This window comes from Balaenoptera physalus (assembly GCF_965194825.1).
Source record: "Balaenoptera physalus genome assembly, chromosome: 19".
NCBI lineage: Eukaryota > Metazoa > Chordata > Mammalia > Artiodactyla > Balaenopteridae > Balaenoptera > Balaenoptera physalus.
In genome coordinates this window covers 37,004,369-37,029,101 of record NC_138900.1, presented here as the reverse complement: position 1 = coordinate 37,029,101, position 24,733 = coordinate 37,004,369, and the positions used below count along the sequence as shown (strand labels likewise).

The window sequence follows — 24,733 nt, the reverse complement described above, 5'->3', positions numbered from 1 at the left end:
CAGTATAAAGTAGTATTTTACAGTTGTATGTATTATAGAAATCATGAATTTTAGGACAGCACAAAAGATGGAAGGAACTGTTCAAACTTGAGTGATGAAGAAAGGCATCACAGAGTAAGTGGCATTTAAGATGGAACAAGGTTAAGATTAAGGGAGGGAACTAGAAAGAGGGCACAGAATAAGCAAAGTAGGAAGTAATCTACTTTGTTTAGTAGTAATCTACTTTGATTAGTAGAAGTAATCTACTAATTTTAAGGGGATGATGACTATTCCAGATTGAAAAGGAGATGGCTCGTATTGGGGACAGAGGGAGACAGGCTTGGGGTCAGCTTATAAAACACTCTAAATGTCTGGCTAAAACTAGTCTCTATTCAGTTGAAAGTTCCTGAAGATACTTTAAGAGGGTAATATCCTCACACACCATAGATCTCCAAACACAGTAGAATCTTTTCCCTGGTTAACAATCACAAGTTTGTTGTGTAATGAGAAAAAGCATATGAGAAAGACCTTTGAAAAACATTAACAGGCCATTTTTATCATAATGATACATTAAGAAGATTAATGATGATGTAAAAATAGTCAGTCTGGGAAACCAACCAATCAAGTCATATGAACCTTGTACCTGAGTGATAAAGTAGGAATGGAAAAGAAAGGATAAATTCAAGGATTACATAGGACACCAAAAAATATGACACCTACCTTCAAAGAATTTACAAGTTAGAAAGGTAAGACATGGAAAGGAAAAGATGAATGTCATTACAGGATCTTTTATTATTTTGAAAATGAGTAGTTTTATTTAGATAAGTGCTGTATGAGTGCAGAAAGCAGAGAGAATACTGTGAGCTAGTCTGGTTGAGAAAAAAACTAATAGAGGAGATAGAACATGTGTTGAACTCTGAAGGAGTAGTAGGGCGAGGTATGGACTAAAGAGTAGCAAGAAGGGTATTCTGGGTGATAGGAACAACTTAAGTAGGGTACTGAGTCAAGACTAAGTGGGGCATTCAGGAAGAGGGAATAGGAGAGAATAAAATTAGTAATGCATGCTGAGGCCTAAACTGAAGAGACTTGAATTAATTAAGAAGTTAGACTTTATCCCTATACTAAATAAAGAGCCACGGAATATCATGATAAAACTAGTACTTCAGGAAGATTATCCAGATCTGCTAAAGCGAGGGAAAATGTATGTGGTAGATTAAAGATGGTCACAAAGTCTTTGCCACTGTTCGCTTTGAGAGATGCAACCTATTTCCCTTTCCCTTAAATCCTGGTTGGCCCTGTGATTTTTTTGACCAACAGTAGGTGGCAGAAGTGACACTGTAACTGCAGAGGCTGGGTCTTAAGAAATCAGCAGCTTCTGCCTTCGCCACTTGGAATGCTCCCTCTTAGAACCTGAGCTCCCAGCTGGCAGTCAGCACCAATCGCCAACCATGTGAGTGAGGCCACTATGGACCTTCCAGCCCTCGCCTCACTCCAGCCAACACCATGGGAAGCAGAAGAACCACCTGATCAACCCACAGAATCGTGACAAACAAAAAACTGATGTTGTTTTACGTCACTATGTTTTGGGGTGGGTTGTTACGCAACGATAGATAACTGAAACAGTAAATTTACGTAGGTAGTAGTATTTGAAGATTACGTCTAGGATAGCTAATATCTTAAGTGTCAGACTAACTAAATCCTGGTTACAATGAATGTGCTGCATATGAAACAAAGGAACAATGATTTATTGTTCAGAAAAAAATCCAAAGATCCAGGTTTAATAAGGAGGCCAGGTTATTGCTAAACTTTCTTATTCTTTTCCATGTATTCTATCCTTTTTAAGAAGTTAAAGCTTTTGGGATGAGAGAAGTTTGCCTGTCTTCCTAACAAGCCTCTTGCAAGAAGTTCTACTACTATTTGTTCCCCTTTGACATCAGCAGTTTTAAGGGTTCATTCTCTGTAAAAAGCATAGATGAACTTCTCTTCCATACATTCTTATATTTCATTAATGTCATCATATAAAATAAGATACAGTGGAATTTATTTCATATAATTTAAACATACGTTTCATTGATAATTTAATTCTTGAGTTTGCACCTTCATTTTTCCCCATACCTCACTGTTCATAAACATGACAAAAGAACGATTAAATATAAAGTATGGACTAATAACTATAAAATGCAATAATCTGTATTAGCTTAACCATATTTGTGTGTACATATATTTATATACATGTGTATGTATGCATAAAGCATTTTGCTTTGACCAACTTCTCTACCTACATACGTTTTTCACGACGTGAGATAATCATACCCTAACAGACTTCAGAATGGACACTATATTTAGATACTATATATTAAAAATTTAGTGCTATTGTCTTACCTCTGCTGTCTTTCTATCTTGGCTGCCATTTTAGGATTAAGAGTGGCTTCTTCATAAAGAGGCTGCATAACACTGGCAGGCACTGAGAAAGCAGGTTGTATCTGCTGGATTTGTCTGTTTTTATTAGTACGCTGATATGCAGTGATGAGACGCCTCAAACGTGTGGTTAAAGCTGACTGAGTAGGCCAATAAATTTTATCACCCTCCATCAGTTGACCATCTACATTTAAAGAAACTCATGTCAATTAAAAAAAAAAACCTAAAAACCAAAAACTAAACAGACACTGTCATGAACTCACAAAAGCAGCAAAATTTCCCTACTTAAAATTTTTTCTTCCAATCTGATTATGTGAAAAACAAAAACGGAACAAATCTCTCAAAAAAGTTTTAACTATAGCTCTAAAAATTACAACAAACTTTAAGAGCAAGCTCAAAGAGTAGGTCACGGTGGAATAAAGAACTACAATGTTATATATTTAAAGAGAACTTCATTTGCACAGAAAATACAACTCTTGCATTTCCAGGTCTAATATATCTTACTGGAAGGCAAATACTCAATGCCGTAACTAAAGTAAATTAAAAGTCCAACTGAAATCCACTGAGAAGTTGAACACTATAAACTCTTCTAATTAAAGCTTTCTGTATTAAGTTTATCTCAATTTAATTAGAATGAAACACGTAAAAAGTCATCAGGGAGGAACATATATTTTAAAAAATTCAATATGACAATGCTGTAACTTTTAAGTTTTCATTCACCTAATAAAAGTGCAATACCTAACTCTCTATTTCTACGGTGTAATATAATCATATATACCATAATCAAGTGGTAATCATTCATGCTAAGGAAAAACTACTCCTTTATTCCTAGTTGAATTACAGGAAGGTGAGGCACTATTCACCTTGGGTACCAGCTGGGAATGAATGTACTCTAGCGACAGTACGTTTCTATCTTGATATCAGAAGGAAGTAGGAGCAAGACCGTATACAGAAAAGCCTGTAGAAACTGAGTGATAAAAGAATGTTTCTCAATGTGTGTATGAACAAATAAGAAATGGATTATTAAATTAGCACTAATGGTGTGTTTAATGGTGAATGTCACGTACCAGTGTAATAATCAAGCCACAAAATCATCAAAGCTCCTATTCTATAAAAATTCAGTGAGTCACTGCATAAAGATTTACAACTAAAAATATTGTTAAATTTCCAATCAACTATGTTCTATAATGACTGCAACTGTCTTCAATAAATTTCACATACATTTGAGACATATAGGAGTGTATTAGTTTACTGATCTCATGGTATCATGGGAATGTTAATTTACAATAATACTAAGTAAAGAAATAAATGTTATTTACCTCCATCTGCTATAACAAGATCTCCTGGTGAGGAAACATCATCCTTTTAAAAGAAAACAGAAATTTGTCACAGGGAAACTGGGTCAAGATATAATAAGAGAATTGATTTTCTTTATAATAGAATACTTTCCTTTGCAATAGAATTTTTAAAATTCAAGTTATTTAAACTAAAAAAACCCAAACGAAAAACATTTCACCCATTTCCATCCTGCCTCTAACCCCAAGCCTCTGGCAACCACAATCTGTTCTCTTTATCTATCAACTTAGTTAAAAAAATTTTTTTTTTAGATTCCACATATTAAGAGACACCACACAGTATTTGTCTTTCTCTGACTTATTTTACTTAGTACAATGCTCTCAAGGTCCATGCATGTTGTTGCAAATGGCAAGATTTCATTCTTTTTAAAGACTGAATAATATTCCATTGTGTGTATATACACACGTATATATATATGAATATACGTGTATGTATGTGTGTGTGTGTATATATATATATATATATATATATATATATATCTCACTATCTCTTTATCCATTTGTCTATCGACAGACACTTAAGTTGTTTCCACATCTTGGCTACTGTAAATAAAGCTTCAAACCACATGTGATCAGGCTGCATATATCTTTTCAAATTAGTGTTTTCATGTTTTTGGGATAAATACCCAGAAGTGTGATTGCTGAATCATATGGCAGCTCTATTTTTAATTTTTTGAGGAACCTCCATACTGTTTTCCACAGTGGCTGCACCAATTTACATTCCCACCAACAATGTACAAGGTTCACTTTTCTCCACATCCTAGCCAATACTTGTTATTTCTAGTCTTTTTGATAATAGTCATTCTAACCGGTGTGAGGTGCTATCTCACTGTTGTTTTGATTGACATTTCCCTGATGATTAATGATGTAGAGAGACTTTTCATGTACCTGTTGGCCATCTGTATGTCTTCTTTTAAAAAATGTCTATTCACATCTTCTGCCTATATTTTAATCAGGTCGTTTGGGTTTTTTTGCTATTGAGTTGTATGAGTTCTTTATATATTTTGGATATTAGCCCCTTATCAGATGTATGATTTGCAAATATTTTCTCACATTGAGTAGGTTGCCTTTTTCTTTTGTTGATGATTTCCTTTGCTGTGCAGCTTTTTAGTTTGACGTAGTCACACTTGTTTATTTTTGCTTTTGTGTTTTTGTTTTTGGTGTCAGATTCAAAAAACTCATCACCAAGACCTATGTCTCAAGGAGCTTACCAACTAAGTTTTTATTCCAATGACTACTAGTTTCTACTTTTGCTTTAGAAAGCCCAAAGTTAGAATTATAATCATTCCTTTGTAGGTGGGTCTTTTTCCTCTGGTTGTTTTTAAAAAAATCTTCTCTTTGTTTGGTGTATCTGTACTTGCACCAGGATGTTTCTTGAAGTGGATTTAGTTTCATTTATCCCTGCAAGATTCACTTTACTTCTTGAATCTGAGGATTCGTGTATTTCATCAAGTCTGAAGAATTCTCAGTTGGTAACTCTTAAAATAGGGCTTCTCCCTTATGCTCTCTAGTCTGTCCCTCTGGAACGCCTATTAGACATACACCAGACATTATCATGCTATACTCTTCGTATCTAAAAAGTTTTTTTATATACTCCATTGTACTGGTTTTCAGTTTGTTGCCTCTCAGCTCTAAATTTACTGCCTCTCATACCTTTTGCCAGCTCTAAGAAAAAAAAAAAACGGATCTAGGCTCTTTATTTTTTCTTAGCCAGCCAATGTGATATTAAGCTTTGTCAGTAGTGGGAGCTGGAGAAGAAAGGCATTTTACTTCCTGGTTCCCGTGAGCTCCTCCACTGCTCAGTTCCTACAGCACATGTAGCTTCCTCAGTGCCCAGCTCCTGCAGTTCAGGCAGTTTCTTTAGCACCGCTTGGCCGGCAGCTTCTCCTCAACAACCTCCCCCTGGGTGGTTTTGTAGTGCAATGCCTCCGGTGAGACACCTCCCCAAAAAAAGCTTGGCAACCCTAGAGGGTGGATTTCCAGCAAGTTGCTCAGGTGTGGCAGCACAAAAACTTTTCTTCCATCTAGTGAGCTGTGGTCATACCCTCCCCAAAAGGTCAGAACCTCAGCCCTGGTTGGGGACAGGACCCTTCTTTGGGTGCTGTATCTCACAGCCTTAGGAGTAGTGGCTATTCCTATATTCTTTCGAGTTCTTGTCACTTCTTTATAGTCAATCTCTCAGTATTTCAACCCCCCTATTATAGTCAATAACTCTTTAAACTTTCCCAGTTCAAATTACTATGTGGTTTTTCTCTCCTGATTGGCTCAAACTGATTCATCATGCTACATTATGGATAACTTCCTCTATTTTCTAAATAATTTCTTCTCTCATGAGCTATGTCTAATCTGCCTCTCCAGCAGGATGTTTAACTTATTTGTTGAATTTTAAATTTCAACGACAGTATTTTTCACCTCTAAAGTTACATATAATTCTCTTTCATATGTCCCTCGTCATTTAAAATCTTATTTTGTCTTTTTTTCCTAGTTCTTTCTTTAATGTCTTTAATCATTTAAAATTTTATTTTCTATTTCAGGAGATATATTAACAGAAATTCTTAAAGATCTAATCTTGTTCTTTGTTGTATTGCTAACATTCACTCATGGTAAATTGCTCCTCATAAATTAAAAATTTTTGGATTTTGACCTCATTTTATGGAGGGTTTTATCTTCAAGACTCAAGTGTAATCTAGATTAAAGTCGTTTCTTCTAACTGTTCTTTTTCTTTGTTTGTTTTTACCAAGTACCTCAAGGGTATTACCAGCATGGGATCTCTTTTCATATTACATTTTTGCCTTGAGAGTTCCTGGACCATGTAGATTAAGTAAAAGAAATCAAACCATAAACTCAAGAGAAGGCAGGCTTATGGCTATGAATTCTCAGGGGAAACAATTTTCTCCCTACCCAGAAACCATGCTGAGATAAATTTACTTGTTTCCCTGTGCTGTTTGGCAGAAAGTACTACCCTTTAAGGGTTCTGACTTTACTGGATTTCATTCTCACTGCTACACACCTGGCCTACGCCTCATCTTTCTTCCTCATATAGGCATCAATATCCAATTCCCTTGGCAACCAAGACCAACAAACTCTACCTGACAGCCACAGCATTGTCTAGTCTTTACTATATAGTCTCACAAATGTTATAGAAATTCTTCTCCTCTTTTAACATCATTTTCCCAACCCAACAGATTATATTCTGTACTTTCAACCAACTCATTTTCTTCCTTTTGACTTTCTATAAACAGAACACTTAGAACTATGCTTTAGCAGCTCAGAATTCCTCTGGGCTCCACCCTCTACTTCAGATCACTTTATCTGTTGCTGTGTACCTTTAATATCTAGCTCTTATTCTGCTTTGAGATTTTGCCCCTGAACACTGTGTTTCTTTGGTTCCTAGCAGTGTAGCATGTTGGCAATCCCCATTTCATCCATATGTCCAAACCAGCCTCCAGCTTGTCTAGAAGAGGAGATCAAGCAAATTCTGAATGGTTGGTTATCTGTGATGTCTGGCAACCTAAGTTGGTCACTAACTTAGCTAATGTTCTAAGAAATGATGCATAATGAAAACGTATGAAGGAAAAACATACAAGAGAAATAGCAAGCAAAAGAAAACATGGGTAACTAGATTTGAGGATTTAAAAACATGATCCAAAGCATACCTCTATATCATCTTTAAAGATAGCTGGGGCAGGTTTGTATTCTGGATCTTCCACATCCCTGTTAAATACCAACAAATGCTATGATTATTGTACTGAACTTCAAATTTCCCATGGCAGGACAAACAAATGGGGTATTGTTGGAAGGACTTCTTCGTATGTTTTAATGGTCCGACTGCAGTCTCTGTTCTTCAGCCAGAGGAGCCCAGGCCTAATAGCGTGAAGGCTATTTACATGGCAAGTCAGAAGAAAGCTAGTTCTAATTTACTCTAACTCCCAAGTTCACTTATAAATGTGGTATTAACCTTAACATAGTCTCTTACTTTTCTCTTTTGGTAAGAAAAGAAAGATAATAAAGGCCTCATAATAGGTATAATGAACAACATCGGATTTCTCTACAGTTGTAATATGCTTAGCTTTCTTCTTCCCTCTTAGGTCCCTAAAATTTTATAGTCTTAATTGCCATGACCATTAAGAATGGAAAAATGAAGGACTCATCAAAAGAATGGGTGTGGGGAAGGTCCGGTCTCTTCCTTCATTGCACTCTGTTGGACAAGTGCTAACTTATTAGAGTATCATTGGCTCTTTTGAATTGTAAACTCCAATTCTCGTACTACTACATTATTTAAAGAGAAGCATCACCGACATAGAATATGCTGATGTTGATAGAGCTATATGGAGAATTCATGACTCTGAAATCCACGTACCCATCCATATAATCGTTTGCCCTCTGTTCTGCAGCAACTGCTTTCTCATCAGGTTTTCCCACTCTTTCCAAGAAGCATAATGCCGGGTCTGCTCGGATAGTGTTATATTTTTCATAACCTAGAGGGATGACCAATTATGAAAGTAAAAAGGATAAAAAGAAGAAAAATATATAAATATAAGCATTCCTCATATTTATGATGAGTGATATTTCTGGACTGCAGGGACCATATATTAAAATGATACAGGTTAAACATGTTTTCTAGAAATTATCACAAACATTACATGGTCTGGCAATATGTATATTTAAAAATCTAGATTAAATATATCAGTTAAAAGGAAAAGAGGAAAAACTGACCACACATAACATATTTCACATAAAAACTCTTCCTGAGAGGGGACGTTATGTGAGACTTACGTCCAAGAGAAGCAGTTCACATATGCCACCCATTCATGAGGAAATGTAGTGACTGACAAACACAGTTTGGGAGTGTATGCTTTATATGATGTATATAATAATATGGGTGTTACTGGAATAAAGCTGTAAGTGGAAATCAATAAATTGAGAAGTAGCTGAATTACACTATACGTAGATGAAGACTCTACCTATCTTACTTCTCACTTACCATGTTTAAAAACTCCAATAAGGAGTGACTTATCAGCATCAAAATCCCACCATTCAGCAGGAACTTCTGAGTGGTCTGGTTCTGGGACCCAAACATCAATGTCACTTAAAAAAAAATCATGATATGACTTTATGAGTTACCATAAACAAGTCTAAGAGGGGGAAAATTTTACATAGCTTCTAAAAAGCATTGTGGTTTTTAAGAAAAATAGGATACAATTTTATTCCATTTTTAAAAATTTTCCACAATTATCACGTATTAAAATTATAAAACTGCACAGTAACAACAAAGGTACCATAAAATTAATTAATATTCTTAAGCAAACAGAAGAAATAAGTTTCAACAGGTTTACTTTATTCTTAAGGAATCATATTCTTTCCACTAATTTCCTTCAGATACAGACAAAAGGTTCTATCAAAAAGTAGAGTCTTATGTCAGCAAACAACTTGGCAAAAATCATCTGGGTCAAAAATTTCACTTTGTATATGAGAAGACTGAGGCGCTAAAAAACCAAATGAATGGCTCTAGGCTGTAAAACAAGTTATGTCTCTTTTAGACCGCTATTGCTAGGAAAGTCACACTGAAAAATTAAGCACTGCTTACCAGTAAAGGAAGCCTAGCAAAGAGTTAATAATGTTTGACAAGGATTAGCAAATAAGTATCATTAATTTTGATATAAATACATGTCATTCGTAAATTGTATTCAACAGTCAAAGAGATTGGATAGGGTAAATTACCTGAGGGAATCAAATATTCTACTTGAGATTTTCCCTATGACATTAATGTATTATCAATTTTCAAAGAATCAGAGATATAATAAAAAACTTAACACAAATTATATTAACTAGAATTTCATCTCTTCAGCACGGCACCATATATTTTATAAATTAGTTAAGAAAGGCCTACAGGTGTGAAGAAATGGAACATTTCCTACTTATAACTAAGTTGTGTGGCAAAAGTTCATCTGTAAGTTGGTTGTCTTTGGGAATGCAAAATAAATTTTCATACAGATATAAACTGATAAATGGTCAATATGTTCCTGGGCTAGTCCACAAGAACCCAACAGCTAACCACTAATATAGTTGAAATAACAGATATTGACAATTAAAAATAGTTTTAAGTTTTATAATAAAACATAAAAAATGGATTAAAAAATTACTTTTTATTTTTCATAAGTGTTTTGCCAGGAGACAAAAAGAAATTTTTCAACACTCTAAATGCACACCTCATTATATCTTATTTTGCTTAAAAACAGAAGCGTCACAATCACAATATTTTTTAGTTTAGTGCAGAAAGAGAGAAAGAGGAAGAGAGATTTTCCGGTGATATGGCAAAAGTTGAAAATGAGATGAGGAAAAATATAGTTAAAGAAGATATTTATTTTTTATTGCATTCCTGGTCAGGATTAAACAAAGCAGAAGCACAGAAAGACAAAAGAAAGAGGAAAGAACACCGGAGACAGGATGCCAAAGGGGGAAAAATAAAGTGGGTCAGATACTGTGCTTCCTCTTACCAATCATCAGGTAGCACTCTAAAGCTCAAAATATTGTGACTGTCATCTGAGGTGGAAGGTTTTTCCTGTTTTTAGAGAGTAAAAGGCACTAAATATATACCTCATGGGTTTTTTAAAAAAAAATTTATTTTAACATCTTTATTGGAGTATAATTGCTTTACAATGGTGTGTTAGTTTCTGCTGTATAACAAAGTGAATCAGCTATACATATACACATATCCCCATATCTCCTCCATCTTGTATCTCCCTCCCACCCTCCATTATCCCACCCCTCTAGTTAGACACAAAGCACCGAGCTGATCTCCCTGTGCTATGTGGCTGCTTCCCACTAGCTATCTATTTTACATTTGGTAGTGTATATATGTCCCCGCCACTCTCTCACTTCGTCCCAGCTTACCCTCACCCTCCCCGTGTCCTCAAGTCCTTTCTCTACATCTGCGTCTTTATTCCTGTCCTGCCCCTAGGTTCTTCAGAACCATTGTTTTTTTTTTTTTTTTAGATTCCATATATATGTGTTAGCGTACAGTATTTGTTTTTCTATTTCTGACTTACTTCACTCTGTATGAAAGACTCTGGGTCCATCCACCTCACTACAAATAACTCAATTTCGTTTCGTTTTATGGCCGACTAATATTCCATTGTATATATGTGCCACATCTTCTTTCTCCATTCATCTGTCGATGGACACTTAGGTTGCTTCCATGTCCTGGCTATTGTAAATAGAGCTGTAATGAACATTGTGGTACATGACTCTTTTTGAATTATGGTTTTCTCAGGGTATATGCCCAGTAGTGGGATTGCTGGGTCGTATGGTAGTTCTATTTTTAGTTTCTTAAGGAACCTCCATACTGTTCTCCATAGTGGCTGTATCAATTTACATTCTCACCAACAGTGCAAGAGGGTTCCCTTTTCTCCACACCCTCTCCAGCATTTATTGTCTGTAGATTTTTTCATGATGGCCATTCTGACCCGTGTGAGGTGATACCTCATTATAGCTTTGATTTGCATTTCTCTAATGATTAGTGATGCTGAGCATCCTTTCATGTGTTTGTTGGCCATCTGTATATCTTTGGAGAAATGTCTATTTAGGTCTTCTGCCCATTTTTGGATTGGGCTGTTCGTTTTTTTGATATTGAGCTGCATGAGCTGCTTGTATATTTTGGAGATTAATCCTTTGTCAGTTGCTTTGTTTGCAAATATTTTCTCCCATTCTGAGGGTTGTCTTTTCGTCTTGTTTATAGTTTCCTTTGTTGTGCAAAACTTTTAAGTTTCAGTAGGTCCCATTTGTTTATTTTTGCTTTTATTTCCCTTTCTCTAGGACGTGGGTCAAAAGGGATCTTGCTGTGATTTATGTCATAGAGTGTTCTGCCTATGTTTTCCTCTAAGAGTTTGATAGTGTCTGGCCTTACATTTAGGTCTTTAATACATTTTGAGTTTATTTTTCTGTGTGGTGTTAGGGAGTGTCATAATGTCATTCTTTTACATGTAGCTGTCCAGTTTTCCCACTACCACTTATTGAAGAGGCTGTCTCTTCTCCATTGTATATTCTTGCCTCCTTTATCAAAGATAAGGTGACCATATGTGTGTGGGTTTATCTCTGGGCTTTCTCTCCTGTTCCACTGATCTGTATTTCTGTTTTTGTGCCAGCGCCATACTGTTTTGATTACTGTAGCTTTGTAGTATAGTCTGAAGTCAGGGAGCCTGATTCCTCCAGCTCCGTTTTTCTTTCTCAAGATTGCTTTGGCTATTCGTGGTCTTTTTGTTTCCATACAAATTGTGAAATTTTTGTTTCTAGTTCTGTGAAAAATGCCATTGGTAGTTTGATAGGGATTGCATTGACTCTGTAGATTGCTTTGGATAGTACAGTCATTTTCATAATGTTGATTCTTCCAATCCAAGAAATTGGTATATCTCTCCATCTATTTGTATCATCTTTAATTTCTTTCATCAGTGTCTTATAGTTGTCTGCATACAGGGGTTTTTTGTCTCCTTAGGTAGGTTTATTCCGAGGTATTTTATTCTTTTTGTTGCCATGGTAAATGGGAGTGTTTCCTTAATTTCTCTTTCAGATTTTTCATCATTAGTGTGTAGGAATGCAAGAGATTTCTGTGCATTAAATATCGTATCCTGCTACTTTACCAAATTCATTGATTAGCTCTAGTAGTTTTCTGGTAGCATCTTTAAGATTCTCTATGTATAGTTTCGTATCATCTGCAAAGTGACAGTTTTACTTCTTCTTTTCCAATCTGGATTCCTCTTATTTCTTTTTCTTCTCTGATTGCTGTGGCTAAAACTTCCAAAACTATGTTGAATAAGTGGTGAGAGTGGGCAACCTTGTCTTGTTCCTGATCTTAGTGGAAATGGTTTCAGTTTTTCCCCATTCAGAAGGATGTTGGTTGTAGGTTTGTCACATATGGCCTTTATTATGTTGAGGTAAGTTCCCTCTATGTCTACTTTCTGGAGGCTTTTTATCATAAATGGGTGTTGAATTTTGTTGAAAGCTTTTTCTGCATCTATTGAGATGATCATATGGTTTTTCTCCTTCAATATGTTAATATGGTTTATCCCATTGATTGATTTGCGTATATTGAAGAATCCTTCCATTCCTTGGATAAACCCCACTTGATCAGGGTGTATGATCTTTTTAATGTGCTGCTGGATTCTGTTTGCTAGTATTGTTTTGAGATTTTGGCATCTATGTTCATCAGTGATATTGGCCTGTAGTTTTCTTTCTTTGTGATACCTTTCTTTGTGATACCACCTTGTGGCATCAGGGTGATGGTGGCCTCGTAGAATGAGTTTGGGAGTGTTCCTCCCTCTGCTATATTTTTGAAGAGTTTGAGAAGGATAGGTGTTAGCTCTTCTCTAAATGTTTGATAGAATTCGCCTGTGAAGTCACCAGGTCCTGGGCATTTGTTTGTTGGAAGATTTTTAATCACAGTTTCAATTTCATTACTTGTGATTGGTATGTTCATATTTTCTATTTCTTCCTGGTTCAGTCTTGGAAGGTTATGCATTTCTAAGAATTTGTCCATTTCTTCCAGATTGTCCATTTTATTGGCATATAGTTGTAGTAATCTCTCATGATCCTTTATATTTCTGCAGTGTCAGTTGTTAGGTCTCCGTTTTCATTTCTAATTCTACTGAGTCTTCTCCTTTTTTTTCTTGATGAGTCTGTCTAATGGTTTATCAATTTTGTTTATCTTCTCAAAGAAATAGCTTTTACTTCTATTAATCTTTGCTATTGTTTCCTTCACTTTTTTTTCTAAAGATTTTTTTTAAAGTAATTAATTGATTTTTAAATTTTTAAAAATTTTTTGGCTGTGTTGGGTCTTCATTTCTGTGCGAGGGCTTTCTCTAGTTGCGGCAAGTGGGGGCCACTCTTCATCGCGATGCGCGGGCCTCTATCGCGGCCTCTCTTGTTGTGGAGCACAGGCTCCAGACGTGCAGGCTCAGTAGTTGTGGCTCACGGGCCTAGTTGCTCCGCGGCACGTGGGATCTTCCCAGACCAGGGCTCGAACCCGTGTCCCCTGCATTGGCAGGCAGATTCTCAACCACTGTGCCACTAGGGAAGCCCTCCTTCACTTCTTTTTCATTTATTTCTGATCTGATCTTAATGATTTCTTTCTTTCTGCAAACTTTGGGGGTTTTTGTTCTTCTTTCTCTAATTGCTTTAGGTGTAAGGTTTGGTTGTTTATTTGAGATGTTTCTTGTTTCTTGACATAGGATTGTATTGCTATAAATTTCCCTCTTAGAACTGCTTTTGCTGCATCCCATAGGTTTTGGGTCGTCATGTTTTCATTGTCATTTGTTTCTAGGTATTTTTTAATTTCCTCTTTGATTTCTTCAATGATCTCTTGGTTATTTAGTATCACATAGTTCAGCCTCCATGTGTTTGTATTTTTTACAGATTTTTTTCCTGTAATCAATATCAAGTCTTACAGAGTTGTGGTTGGAAAAGATACTTGATACGATTTCAATTTTCTTAAATTTACCAAGGCTTGATTTGTGACCCAAGATATGCTCTATCCTAGAGAATGTTCCATAAGTACTTAAGAAGAAAGTGTATTCTGTTGTTTTTGCATGGAAGGTCCTATAAATATCAATTAAGTCCATCTTGTCTGATGTGTCATTTAAAGCTTGTGTTTCCTTTTTATTTTCATTTTGGATGATCTGTCCATTGGTTAAAGTGGGCTGTTAAAGTCCCCTACTATTATTGTGTTACTGTCGATTCCCCCTTTTATGGTGGTTAGCATTTGCCTTGTGTATTGAGGTGCTTCTATGTTGGGTGTATAAATATTTACAACTGTTGTATCTTCTTCTTGGATTGATCCCTTGATCATTATGTAGTGTCCTTCTTTGTCTCTTGTACTAGTCTTTATTTTAAAGTCTACTTTGTCTGATATGAGAATTGCTACTCCAGCTTTCTTCTGACTTCCATTTGCATGGAATATCTTTTTCCATCCCCTCACTTTCAGTCTGTATGTGTCCCTAGGTCTGAAGTGGGTCTCTTGTAGATAGCATATATATGGGTCTTGTGTTTGTATTCATTCAGCCAGTCTATGTCTTTTGGTTGGAACATTTAATCCATTTACATTTAAGGAAATTATCGATATATATGTTCCTATTACCATTTTCTTAGTTGTTTGGGTTCGTTATTGTAGGTCTTTTCCTTCTCTTGTGTTTCCTGCCTAGAGAAGTTCCTTTAGCATTTGTTGTAAAGCTGGTTTGGTGATGCTGAATTCTCTTAGCTTTTGCTTGTCTGTAAACGTTCTAATTTCTCCGTCAAATCCGAATGAGATCCTTGCTGGGTAGAGTAATTTTGGTTGCAGGTTTTTCCCTTTCATCACTTTAAATATGTCCTGACATACCCTTCTTGCTCGCAGAGTTTCTGCTGAGAAATCAGCTGTTAACCTTATGGGGATTCCCTTGTATGTTATTTGTTGCTTTTCACTTGCTGCCTTTAATATTTTTTTCTTTGTATTTAATTTTTGATAGTTTGATTAATATGTGTCTTGGTGGGTTTCTCCTTGGATTTATCCTGTATGGGACTCTGCGCTTCCTGGACCTGTTTGACTATATCCTTTCCCATACTAGGGAAGCTTTCAAGTATAATCTCTTCAAATTTTTTCTCAGTCCCTTTCTTTTTCCCTTCTTCTTCTGGGACCCCTATAGTTCGAATGTTGGTACATTTAATGTTGTCCCAGAGGTCTCTGAGACTGTCCTCAGTTCTTTTCATTCTTTATTCTTTATTCTGCTCTGTGGTAGTTATTTCCACTATTTTATCTTCCAGGGCACTTATCCGTTCTTTTGACTCATTTTTTCTGCTACTGATTCCTTCTAGAGAATTTTAAATTTCATTTATTGTGTTGTTCATCATTGTTCGTTTGCTCTTTAGTTCCTCTAGGTCCTTGTTAAACGTTTCTTGTATTTTCTCCATTCTATTTCTAAGACTTTGGATCACCTTTACTATCATTACTCTGAATTCTCTTTCAGGTAGACTGCCTATTTCCTCTTCATTTGTTTGGTCTGGTGGGTTTTTACTTTGCTCCTTCATGTGTTGTTTATTTCTCTGTCTTCTCATGTTGCTTAACTTACCGTGTTTGGGGTCTCCTTTTTGCAGGCTGCAGGTTCGTAGTTCCCATTGTTTTTGTTGTCTGCCCCCAGTGAGTAAGGTTTGTTCAGTGGGTTGTGTAGGCTTCCTGGTGGAGGGGACTGGTGCCTGTGTTCTGGTGCATGAGGCTGGATCTTGTCTTTCTGGTGGGCAGGACCGTGACCGGTGGTGTGTTTTGGGGTGTCTGTGAACTTATTATGATTTTAGGCAGCCTCTCTGCTAATGGGTGGGGTTGTTTTCCTGTCTTGCTAGTTGTTTGGCATGGGGTGTCCAGCACTTTACCTTGCTGGTCGTTGAGTGAAGCTGGGTCTTAGCATTGAGATGCAGATCTCTGGGAGAGCTTTTGCCATTTGATATTACGTGGGGCCGGGAGGTCTCTGGTGGACCAATGTCCTGAACTTGGCTCTCCCACCTACGAGCCTCAGGCGTGACACCCAGCGGGAGCACCAAGACCCTGACACCCGGCTGGAGCACCAAGACCCTGTCAGCCACATGGCTCTTACATGAGTCCTTGGCACATAGAAAGCACTTGATAACTGTGAACTAATATTGCTATAACTATAATTACAGGGACAAGCTGGGGGAGCGATTCATCTTCCTGCTAGTGTTGGATGGTCTCCTGCAGAGGTGGGGGCTGGCTGTGGTTCACCGTGGGGACAAAGACACTGGCAGCAGGAGTTCTGCGAAGTACTCATTGGCGTAAGCTCTCCCAGAGTCCGCCATTAGTCCCACCAAAGAGCTCAACCTCACGGTTTAAATGTGCCATATGCATGTTAAGTGTTCCTTAACTGCTAGGGAAAGGAATACAATAAGGTGCATGTACTCCTATTGTTGATTTCTGCTTTTAGAGATTCAGTTCATGTGCTATCTTTTGCATAAAGCCTCTAACTTCCCCAGGCTAGATCATCCATTCAAAATAGATTTTAAATCTATTTTGATTTAAATATTCATTTTGATTTAAATATTCACAGTATTCACAATGTGCCAACAATGGCAATAATAAGACAGACATACCCTTGCCCTTTTGAAGAGGTATCTGCAAAACCTCTTCAATACCTGTGATGAGTGCTGTGACAGGGCACTCTGGGTATGTGCTTTACCCAGACATGAAAGGACAGGGAGGCTGAGTTGATGTTGGCTGAGCAGTAAGAGAGGGAAAATGAAAGAAAACGGGAAAGAGAATGTTCCTGCAAGAATGCAAAGGCCTGGAGGCATCAGTAACCATGGCATATTTGACAAATGCAGATCTAAAGTTCAGAAGAGAGATGTGGGCTAGAATTAGGTTCGGAAGTCATCAGTATGGAAATATAAGTTGATGCTGCAGAAAAGATGTGAACACCCAAGAGTAAGTGACGAGAGGGCCTATGTGAACACATTTAAGAGACAGGTGGAAGAGAAGCCTGAAAATGAAAAGTGGCAAGCAGAATGCTAAAAAGAAAATCTACAGGAGAATGGTACACAGACACATTTTAATAATATAGAAGTGGTCAATAAAGGTAAATAAGATAAACACTATGATATATTCATCAAATTTAGCAGTGAGAATGTGGGTGAAGAACTTCTTGAAGTAGGTGGTGGAGTGAGGGGGTAGCAGCTGAATTGTAGTGGAATGTACAGTCAATGGGAGAAAAGAAAAAGAGGACAGCAAATACAGATACTTCTTTAAAAAAAGTTTGGCTGTGAAACCAAGGAGAGTAATAATATGGTAGTCTGAGGAGAACTGGGTGCAAAAGTGGTGTGTGTGTGTGTGTGTGTGTGTGTGTGCATGTGCATGTGTGTGTGTGTGTGTGTGTTGAGAGAGATGTAAATATTTTAAAATCCAAATGAAAAGCCAGAAAGGGAAAGAATAATGAAAGAGGATAATTCATAGATCACAGTTCCTGGGAAATCACAAAGCGATTGAATGCAGTCAGACCAAGGAAAAAGAGGAGCCAATTAGTCACCAAATATTTACTGGGTGTTACTATTTCCCAGATTCTAGGGGCTGGGAACACAGTGATCAATAAGACAGATAGCATACTTCACCTTCAACCAGCTTAAATTGTAATGATAGGGGAAATACAATTTAAAAATAAATATAATTTTTAATACTAGTAGGCAACATGAATGAGATAAAATAAGGTTAAGTAATAGTGGGTGACTGGTGGGCTGCTTTAGCTAGGGTGGGCAGGGAAGGCCTATCTGAAGAGGTGAAACTTAAGCTGAGACCTGCATGATATGAAGGGGTAGTTCTGTGGAAGATTAAGGGAAAGAATATTTGTACTAGGGGGAACAGCACAGAATGAGCCTGACATGTTGGAGGAACATTGTGGATGAGGAACAGAATGGAGGAAGAGGTCCCAGAGTTATGTAGGGCACCGTAGGATTGGGCTTTATTCTAAGAGAAATGAGAAGCAACTGGAAGGTTTTAAGAAGTGCCTTGGGGCTTCCCTGGTGGCGCAGTGGTTGAGAATCTGCCTGCCAATGCAGGGGACACAGGTTCGAGCCCTGGTCTGGGAAGATCCCACATGCTGCGGAGCAACTGGGCCCGTGAGCCACAATTACTGAGCCTGCGCGTCTGGAGCCTGTGCTCCGCAACAAGAGAGGCTGCGATAGCGAGAGGCCCGCGCACTGCGATGAAGAGTGGCCCCCGCTTGCCACAACTACAGAAAGCCCTCGCAGAGAAACGAAGACCCAACACAGCCATAAATAATATAAATAAATAAATTAAAAAAAAAAAAAAAGAAGTGCCTTGGCCTGATTTTTGCTTTAGAAAGATCACTCTGGCTGCTGTGTGAAAGTCCGACTGTAGAGAGGCAAAATAAAAGGCAAAGATGGGAATTCCCTGGTGGTCCAGTAGTGGTTAGGACTCTGTTCTTCCACCGCAGGGGGCCCGGGTTCGATCCCTCATCTGGGAACTAAGATCTTGTATGCTGTGTGGTGCAGCCAAAAGAATACCCAACAACTCTTGAAAAAGAAGAGGCAAACAGACTCACTTAGGAGGCCACTGAAAAAGTCTAAACACGAGATAATGGTGGCTTGGACCAGGGAGTTAGCAGAGGAGAGAGTGAAAAGTGCTCAGGTTTGGTATATACTTTGTCAAGCTAGCAAGTCTTCCTGTAGGGTTTGAGGGGAAGAGAAGAATCAAGAATGATACCAGAGCAACTGGGTGGTACATTTAGTAGGATGGAGAAGGCTTGTATGTGGGAAGGTGGGGAGGAAAGAATAGGAGACAGATTTGGGAGATACACAGGAAGTTTGAGCTGTTAATTAGATTTTTCAAGTGGAAATGTTTAGAGGCAGCTAACTCAGAGCTTAGAGCTGAGGGGAAATGTCTGGGATGAATATGTAAATCTGACTGTCATCTGTGTATAGATCATATTTAATATGATGAGGGTGCATGAGTTTACCGAAAGGGAAAGTACAGATAAGAAAGAAAGCTGAGGACACACCTCTTGGTCAATCCAACATCTAGAGATCTATTAGAGGAATAAGAGCTAGCAAAGGAAAATGGAAAGGAAAGACCAATGTGGAAAAAAGGACAACCAGGTGGGTGCAGCAGCAAGGATGCCTACCGAAGACATCACTTCAAGAAGGGAGAAGTAGAATAAGTTTAGAGACTGATCACATGGTAGGTTATTAGTGGCCTGATTAAAAATCATTTCAGCGGGAGAGTGGAGATGAAAGATTAATTGGAATAGATTGAAGAGAAGATGCAAGGTAAAGAAGTAGAGACTGTCAACACAGACAACTCTATATTTTCATGAAGGGGAGCGGAGAAATGGAGTAGTAGGACGTATGTACGATACATGATATTAAGGAATGTATATATGCCAAGAGAATGATTCAGTAAAGAGGGGGAAAATGATTTGGCAAAGACAGGCGATTACAGGCATAAAATCCTTAAAAGGTAAGAAACAAGTCCTAAGCATAAGGGTTGCTCTTAGGAGGAGGATTTCTACTGCATCCCAAGGGAAGGAATAAATAGGGGGACACATACGACAAGTAGAACTGAAGGTAGCTCTTGTCTGATTGTTTCTGTTTTCTCTGTGAAATATATAGCAAAGTCATCATTGGAGGGTGATGCTGGTGGGACAGGAAGATGGCTTGAGGAGAGAGGTGTGGAATGATCCTCTTTAAGAGTAGGTAAGTGAACTTCCTAGTCATGGTGGTTAAACAGCTTACTTGTGTTTAATTTCACTTGAGATCAATGCTCATAAATTTGAAGTTAGTTATTCGGCAGGGTTTGTGTGATTTTCTCCAGCCATGTTCAACTGCTTAGGTATAGGCAAGGGGTAAAACGATTTTTTGGTTTAACATGAGGTGGGGTTGTGCCACGAATGTAGAACAGAGGGGGAAGCAGGCAAAGAACCTCAGTTAGTGAGTACAGTGCTGGACTAAAGAATGCAGGTTTATAATGAGGAAAGTGGGGCATGAAGGTGGAGATGGATAACATGGGGGACATCGTGATGAAATTAGAGAATTAGAGTGAAAAGTACCCAAGTTAAGTGAGTCTGAAGGAAATAAGTGACAGCTGAAATGCAGATTGAAGAGGTAATGCTGTTGTTACTGGTGATAGTAAGATTAAGTATATGATTGTGTGTGTGTGTGGCTGTGGTGGAGAGGAAAGAAGACGATTGTAGATAAAGGTCAAGGAACTGAGAGACTAAGGTGCTGGATGGATCATATGAGGACATAAAAGTCAGTCACTGCAGTAAGAGGGAGGAAGGTTAAGTTTTAGATTTGGTAGCAGGAAGCTTTTACTAATGCTGATGTTATTATTCTTATGATAACTTTCAGTGACAGAGCCAATGATGAGATTAATAGACAAAAGGCAACAAAATGGCAAGGGTTACTCTAAATTTGGTAGATTTTTCTTCCTGTGAATTTCACTGAAGATTCACTTAATATACAATTTTCTGGTCATTTAACTTTTGCCTCATTATGTTGCTGAAAAATAAACATGCTATTTAATTTACCTTGCATCAACTCCGTCAAACACTTTCTGACACTCATTTCCAATGACTTCTTGCTTTAGATAATACAGCATTCTTACACGAAGCAAGACTCTAAAAATGAGGTGGAAAAAAAAAAAATCAAAAGACACAAAGACATTAATCATTAAAGAAAATTCACCCATGGGGTTAAAATTAGAAAAGAATTTGTATAAAAATTTTTATAATGAAATAATAATAATAACTTCTGATTAAATAAACCTCATTACTATCATATATATAAAATAGGTTTCTTCAAAATCTTTACAATCATCATTATTTAATATCCAAGTAAGATATAATGAGATCACTTGGAGGCCAGTGTTTTTTCTCTCTCTGCTGATGAAAAGTGACACAAGAGGTACCATAATTTGCTGAAGGATACCCTGGTAAGAATAAGATTAGGATTGGTCCTAGACCACACTGTCTCTGTACTCAAAATCAGCATGCTTTAAGATTGTTAATAAATTCAGAAGTAAACTTTTAATGGGTTGTGTTAAAAATACCCTACTACCTACTTATTACAGTGGTGTTTTATATGTTTTTTGTAGCCTTCATCCTGAAGTAGCTGCTCAGGATTGTATTTTCGAAGCCATTCTGCTTTTTGTATATCAAATGAGCTTGTTTGAGTCTTTACTTTCTTCCCTTTTCGACCTCTGGGTACAGGCGCTGACAGGCCTGTTAAAATGAGAAGGACAAATGAAATCAGGGATAATTTGTATAAAGACGTTCAATTTGAAACATTTTTTCAATGGAAGAAATTTCTGGAGACTTTCAGAGGTCTGTGTAGGCTATACAGAGATCTTTGAAATATTAATGGTAACAATATAAACTCAATCACAAGATAAGTCCACGTGACACCACACACATATTAACACAATTTCCGCCAACCACCCAATTTCATAACTCTAATTAATCATTCTGATTACCTCTATGTTGCAAAACATTTTTTTCCAAATGTAAAAACTGAAAGATCAAACCTTTCCCTCTGCTTTACTTTTTGCTTCCTTAGTTACAAAAACACAAGTTGTGGCCTCTTGATTTTCAAAACTGATTGTAACTAATAACATGGATTAGGTTTTGTGGGGTTCCTGTTTAAGAGAGTTAAATTCATTTGATTTCTCTGACATTTTTGTTGTGAAATATGTCAAAAATAAAAAACGGATTCCCACTCTTAACATATTCCATATTTGGTCAGTTTTTTATTAAAGGAAATAATACATAAAGTCCAATTCACTCCTTCCTTCCCAGAGATAGTCACTACCCTGAATTTGATTTTCATTTCATACACGTTTATACTTGTGTGTTGGAGAAATATTCAGTATTTAAGCTTTTATTACATTATACATGCAATTCTGTAACTTATTTATTATTTTTAATTTTTTTCTGAGATTTATAAATACTTGCTGATTCATGGAGGCTCTAATTCATCCATTTTAACTGCTGTGTAAAAATGTATTCTATGACTATATCACCTGCTTATTATTCTTCAACGATGCTGGAGTTGTTTCACTTACAAGTTTTCACAATTACAAATAATACAGTTGTGATTCTTCCTTTCAGTTCTTGTCTCATATCTTTTCCCTGCCATATTCTACCAGCCAGGAGTTTCATCACAATGGTAAATAGAAGCACTATGTAGGTTTGTCCCATTTTTCCTTAGGATTCTGGTGGTTTTGGCCTTTATATTTTGATACTATTTTGTTCAGTGCATACAAGTTCATATTTGTTATATCTTCTTTTATGGATTAGTCTTTTTTATTATGTAGTATCCCTTTTTAATCTCAATTAATGCTTCCATCTTAAATTGCATTTTGGTCTATGTTAATAATGCTCTGTATTCTAGTCCTCCTGACCCTTGTTGGTTTGGAAACTAAACAGTGCATATTTAAAAATACACATATTGAAATTTTCCTAATAAAATATGGAGATGTTTTATATTTTTAAATTTCTCCCTACCATAATTTCCTCAGATCCATCATTTAATCCTATTTACTTTTTCATGTAACTGCATGTTAATTTTTACATGTTAATTTGTAATTTTTAAGAGGTCTGTGCCTTGAATGTTTCTACAGTACTTCAGTCTTTTTTTCAAAATCATAGTATATCTGAAGTATCTTTGCAGATATTAATGATATTTTTTAAAAAGTTGTCTTCTCCTTTCATAGTCCTTGTTTCCTACAAGTTCATTTTAGTGGTTTGTTTTTAGTCTCTCTCTCATGTTGGAGACATTCCTCAGATGCCTGATACCCTTGGTTATTTGCTCATATTTAAGAATGACAGAAAAGTTGATAGGCAGGCTGAATGAGTGGAGCTGACTGTTGACTCTTTGAAGGGTAATCCGGCTGGCTTTTTCCTGTCATTATCTTTAGGTTTTGGCCTGGTCAGATTCACCAAGGACGATTCCTTAGTTTTCTTCCTTGAGTATGACACTGTCCAGTATACATATTCATTTAACAGCCATTTAGTAGCTCCATGTTGCAAATACCAATGAAATGCAGACATTCTCTATTTTATCTTCTCCAGAGAATAAACATTCAGTCGGTCTTCACCATGGCTACATGGAGTTGAAAAGAGTATTTAGGTATCTGATCCCCCTTAAACAACTTTTAATCAAAGCCCCTGTCCTTTATATCTACTTTCAGAGGTCACGGATGTCACAAACTCCTGAAACTTTTAGATAATCTATGAAGCAAATCAGTTGGTTGTTGCCCTTTCCTACTGTTGACCTAAGATTCAGCTCTCTCTGGTTGTTTAAGTTAGTCATCACTAATCTAATGCTTCTAGGTTCCAAAATTCCTCTTCCATTCTCTCCACTTTTAAGGGTTTATCCTTATTTATTTTTAAATTATGGAATTAAGCATACACAAAAATAGATGGAATAATATGATGGATCACCAGATCCTATCATCCAACTTCATTAATTATCAATTCATAGCCAATTTGGCTTCATCTATATCCTGTTTGTTCCCCAACCTCCAACACTATTTTGAAATAAATCGAAGACAACTACCACTTCATTAATAAATGTCTGAGTATCTTTTAACATACGTAAAATATAAGGCTTCCTTAAAAACAAAACAAAAAACGACAGAACCATCACCAGCCCTAAGAAATGCAATAACACTTACTTAATATTTAGTATTCAAATTTACAATTACCTAATAAAGATAATAGACAAATTTCTCCTGGGCTGTTTGTTTCAATCAGGATCCAAATAAGGCCCACACACTGCAACTGGCTGAGGACTCATAAACCTCTTTCAGGATATAGCAGGGTTTTCAATCTTGGCATTATTGCTATTTTGAGCTGCACAGTTTTTCACTGTAGGGGCAGTCTGTGCTCTTGTGGCCTCTACAAACTAGATGCCATTAACATGCTCAAACCTGTGACAACCCAGGGTGGGAGCAAGATTGGGACACAAGATCATGTCTGGTTGTGAACCAATGGTTTATAGATACCCTCCCCATTTCCTCCCCTTCCACTATTTATTTGTTAAAGAAACTAAAATTTATACCTGTACAATTTATAAAGCTTAATACCTTGAATTTTTTTCCCTTTATTGACATATAAGTTGGGTTTCAAGGAAGAGTGAAATTATATTTGTGTGAATCTTTTATCTTGACCAGAAATCAGCTCTTCACATTAATAATTTCATTGCCTCCTATTAAGATAGACCTCCAGTGACCACCCTAAACTAGGTGCTTTCTGTTGTTCTCAATCTCAGTACTTAGTTTATTTACTTCACAGTACTCATCATAATCTATAATTATTTAGGTAATTTATCTGCTTTCTTATTATGTCTGTCTGCCTGACCAGAATGTAAGGTTCACGAGCTCAGGGATCTTGTCTGTGTTGGTCCTTCTCATCTTCCCAGTACTTTGCACAAGAAGCGCA

At 36.9% G+C, this 24,733-nt stretch overlaps 1 protein-coding gene across 18 annotated transcripts in view; it reads right to left on the bottom strand.

The window, feature by feature from the left end:
- The window catches only part of CHD9 (chromodomain helicase DNA binding protein 9), a 244,116-nt gene that overhangs the window by 26,211 nt on the left and 193,172 nt on the right, over positions 1 to 24,733 (bottom strand). For all 18 annotated transcript variants that reach the window (XM_082438894.1, XM_082438891.1, XM_082438893.1 and 15 more), the window contains 7 exons: positions 21,355 to 21,514; positions 20,822 to 20,911; positions 8,737 to 8,840; positions 8,113 to 8,230; positions 7,409 to 7,466; positions 3,717 to 3,759; positions 2,362 to 2,581 (listed from right to left, as the gene is read on the bottom strand). In XM_082438894.1, the coding sequence (XP_082295020.1) occupies positions 2,362 to 2,581; positions 3,717 to 3,759; positions 7,409 to 7,466; positions 8,113 to 8,230; positions 8,737 to 8,840; positions 20,822 to 20,911; positions 21,355 to 21,514 (793 nt within the window). The remainder of the gene's footprint in view (positions 1 to 2,361; positions 2,582 to 3,716; positions 3,760 to 7,408; positions 7,467 to 8,112; positions 8,231 to 8,736; positions 8,841 to 20,821; positions 20,912 to 21,354; positions 21,515 to 24,733) is intronic.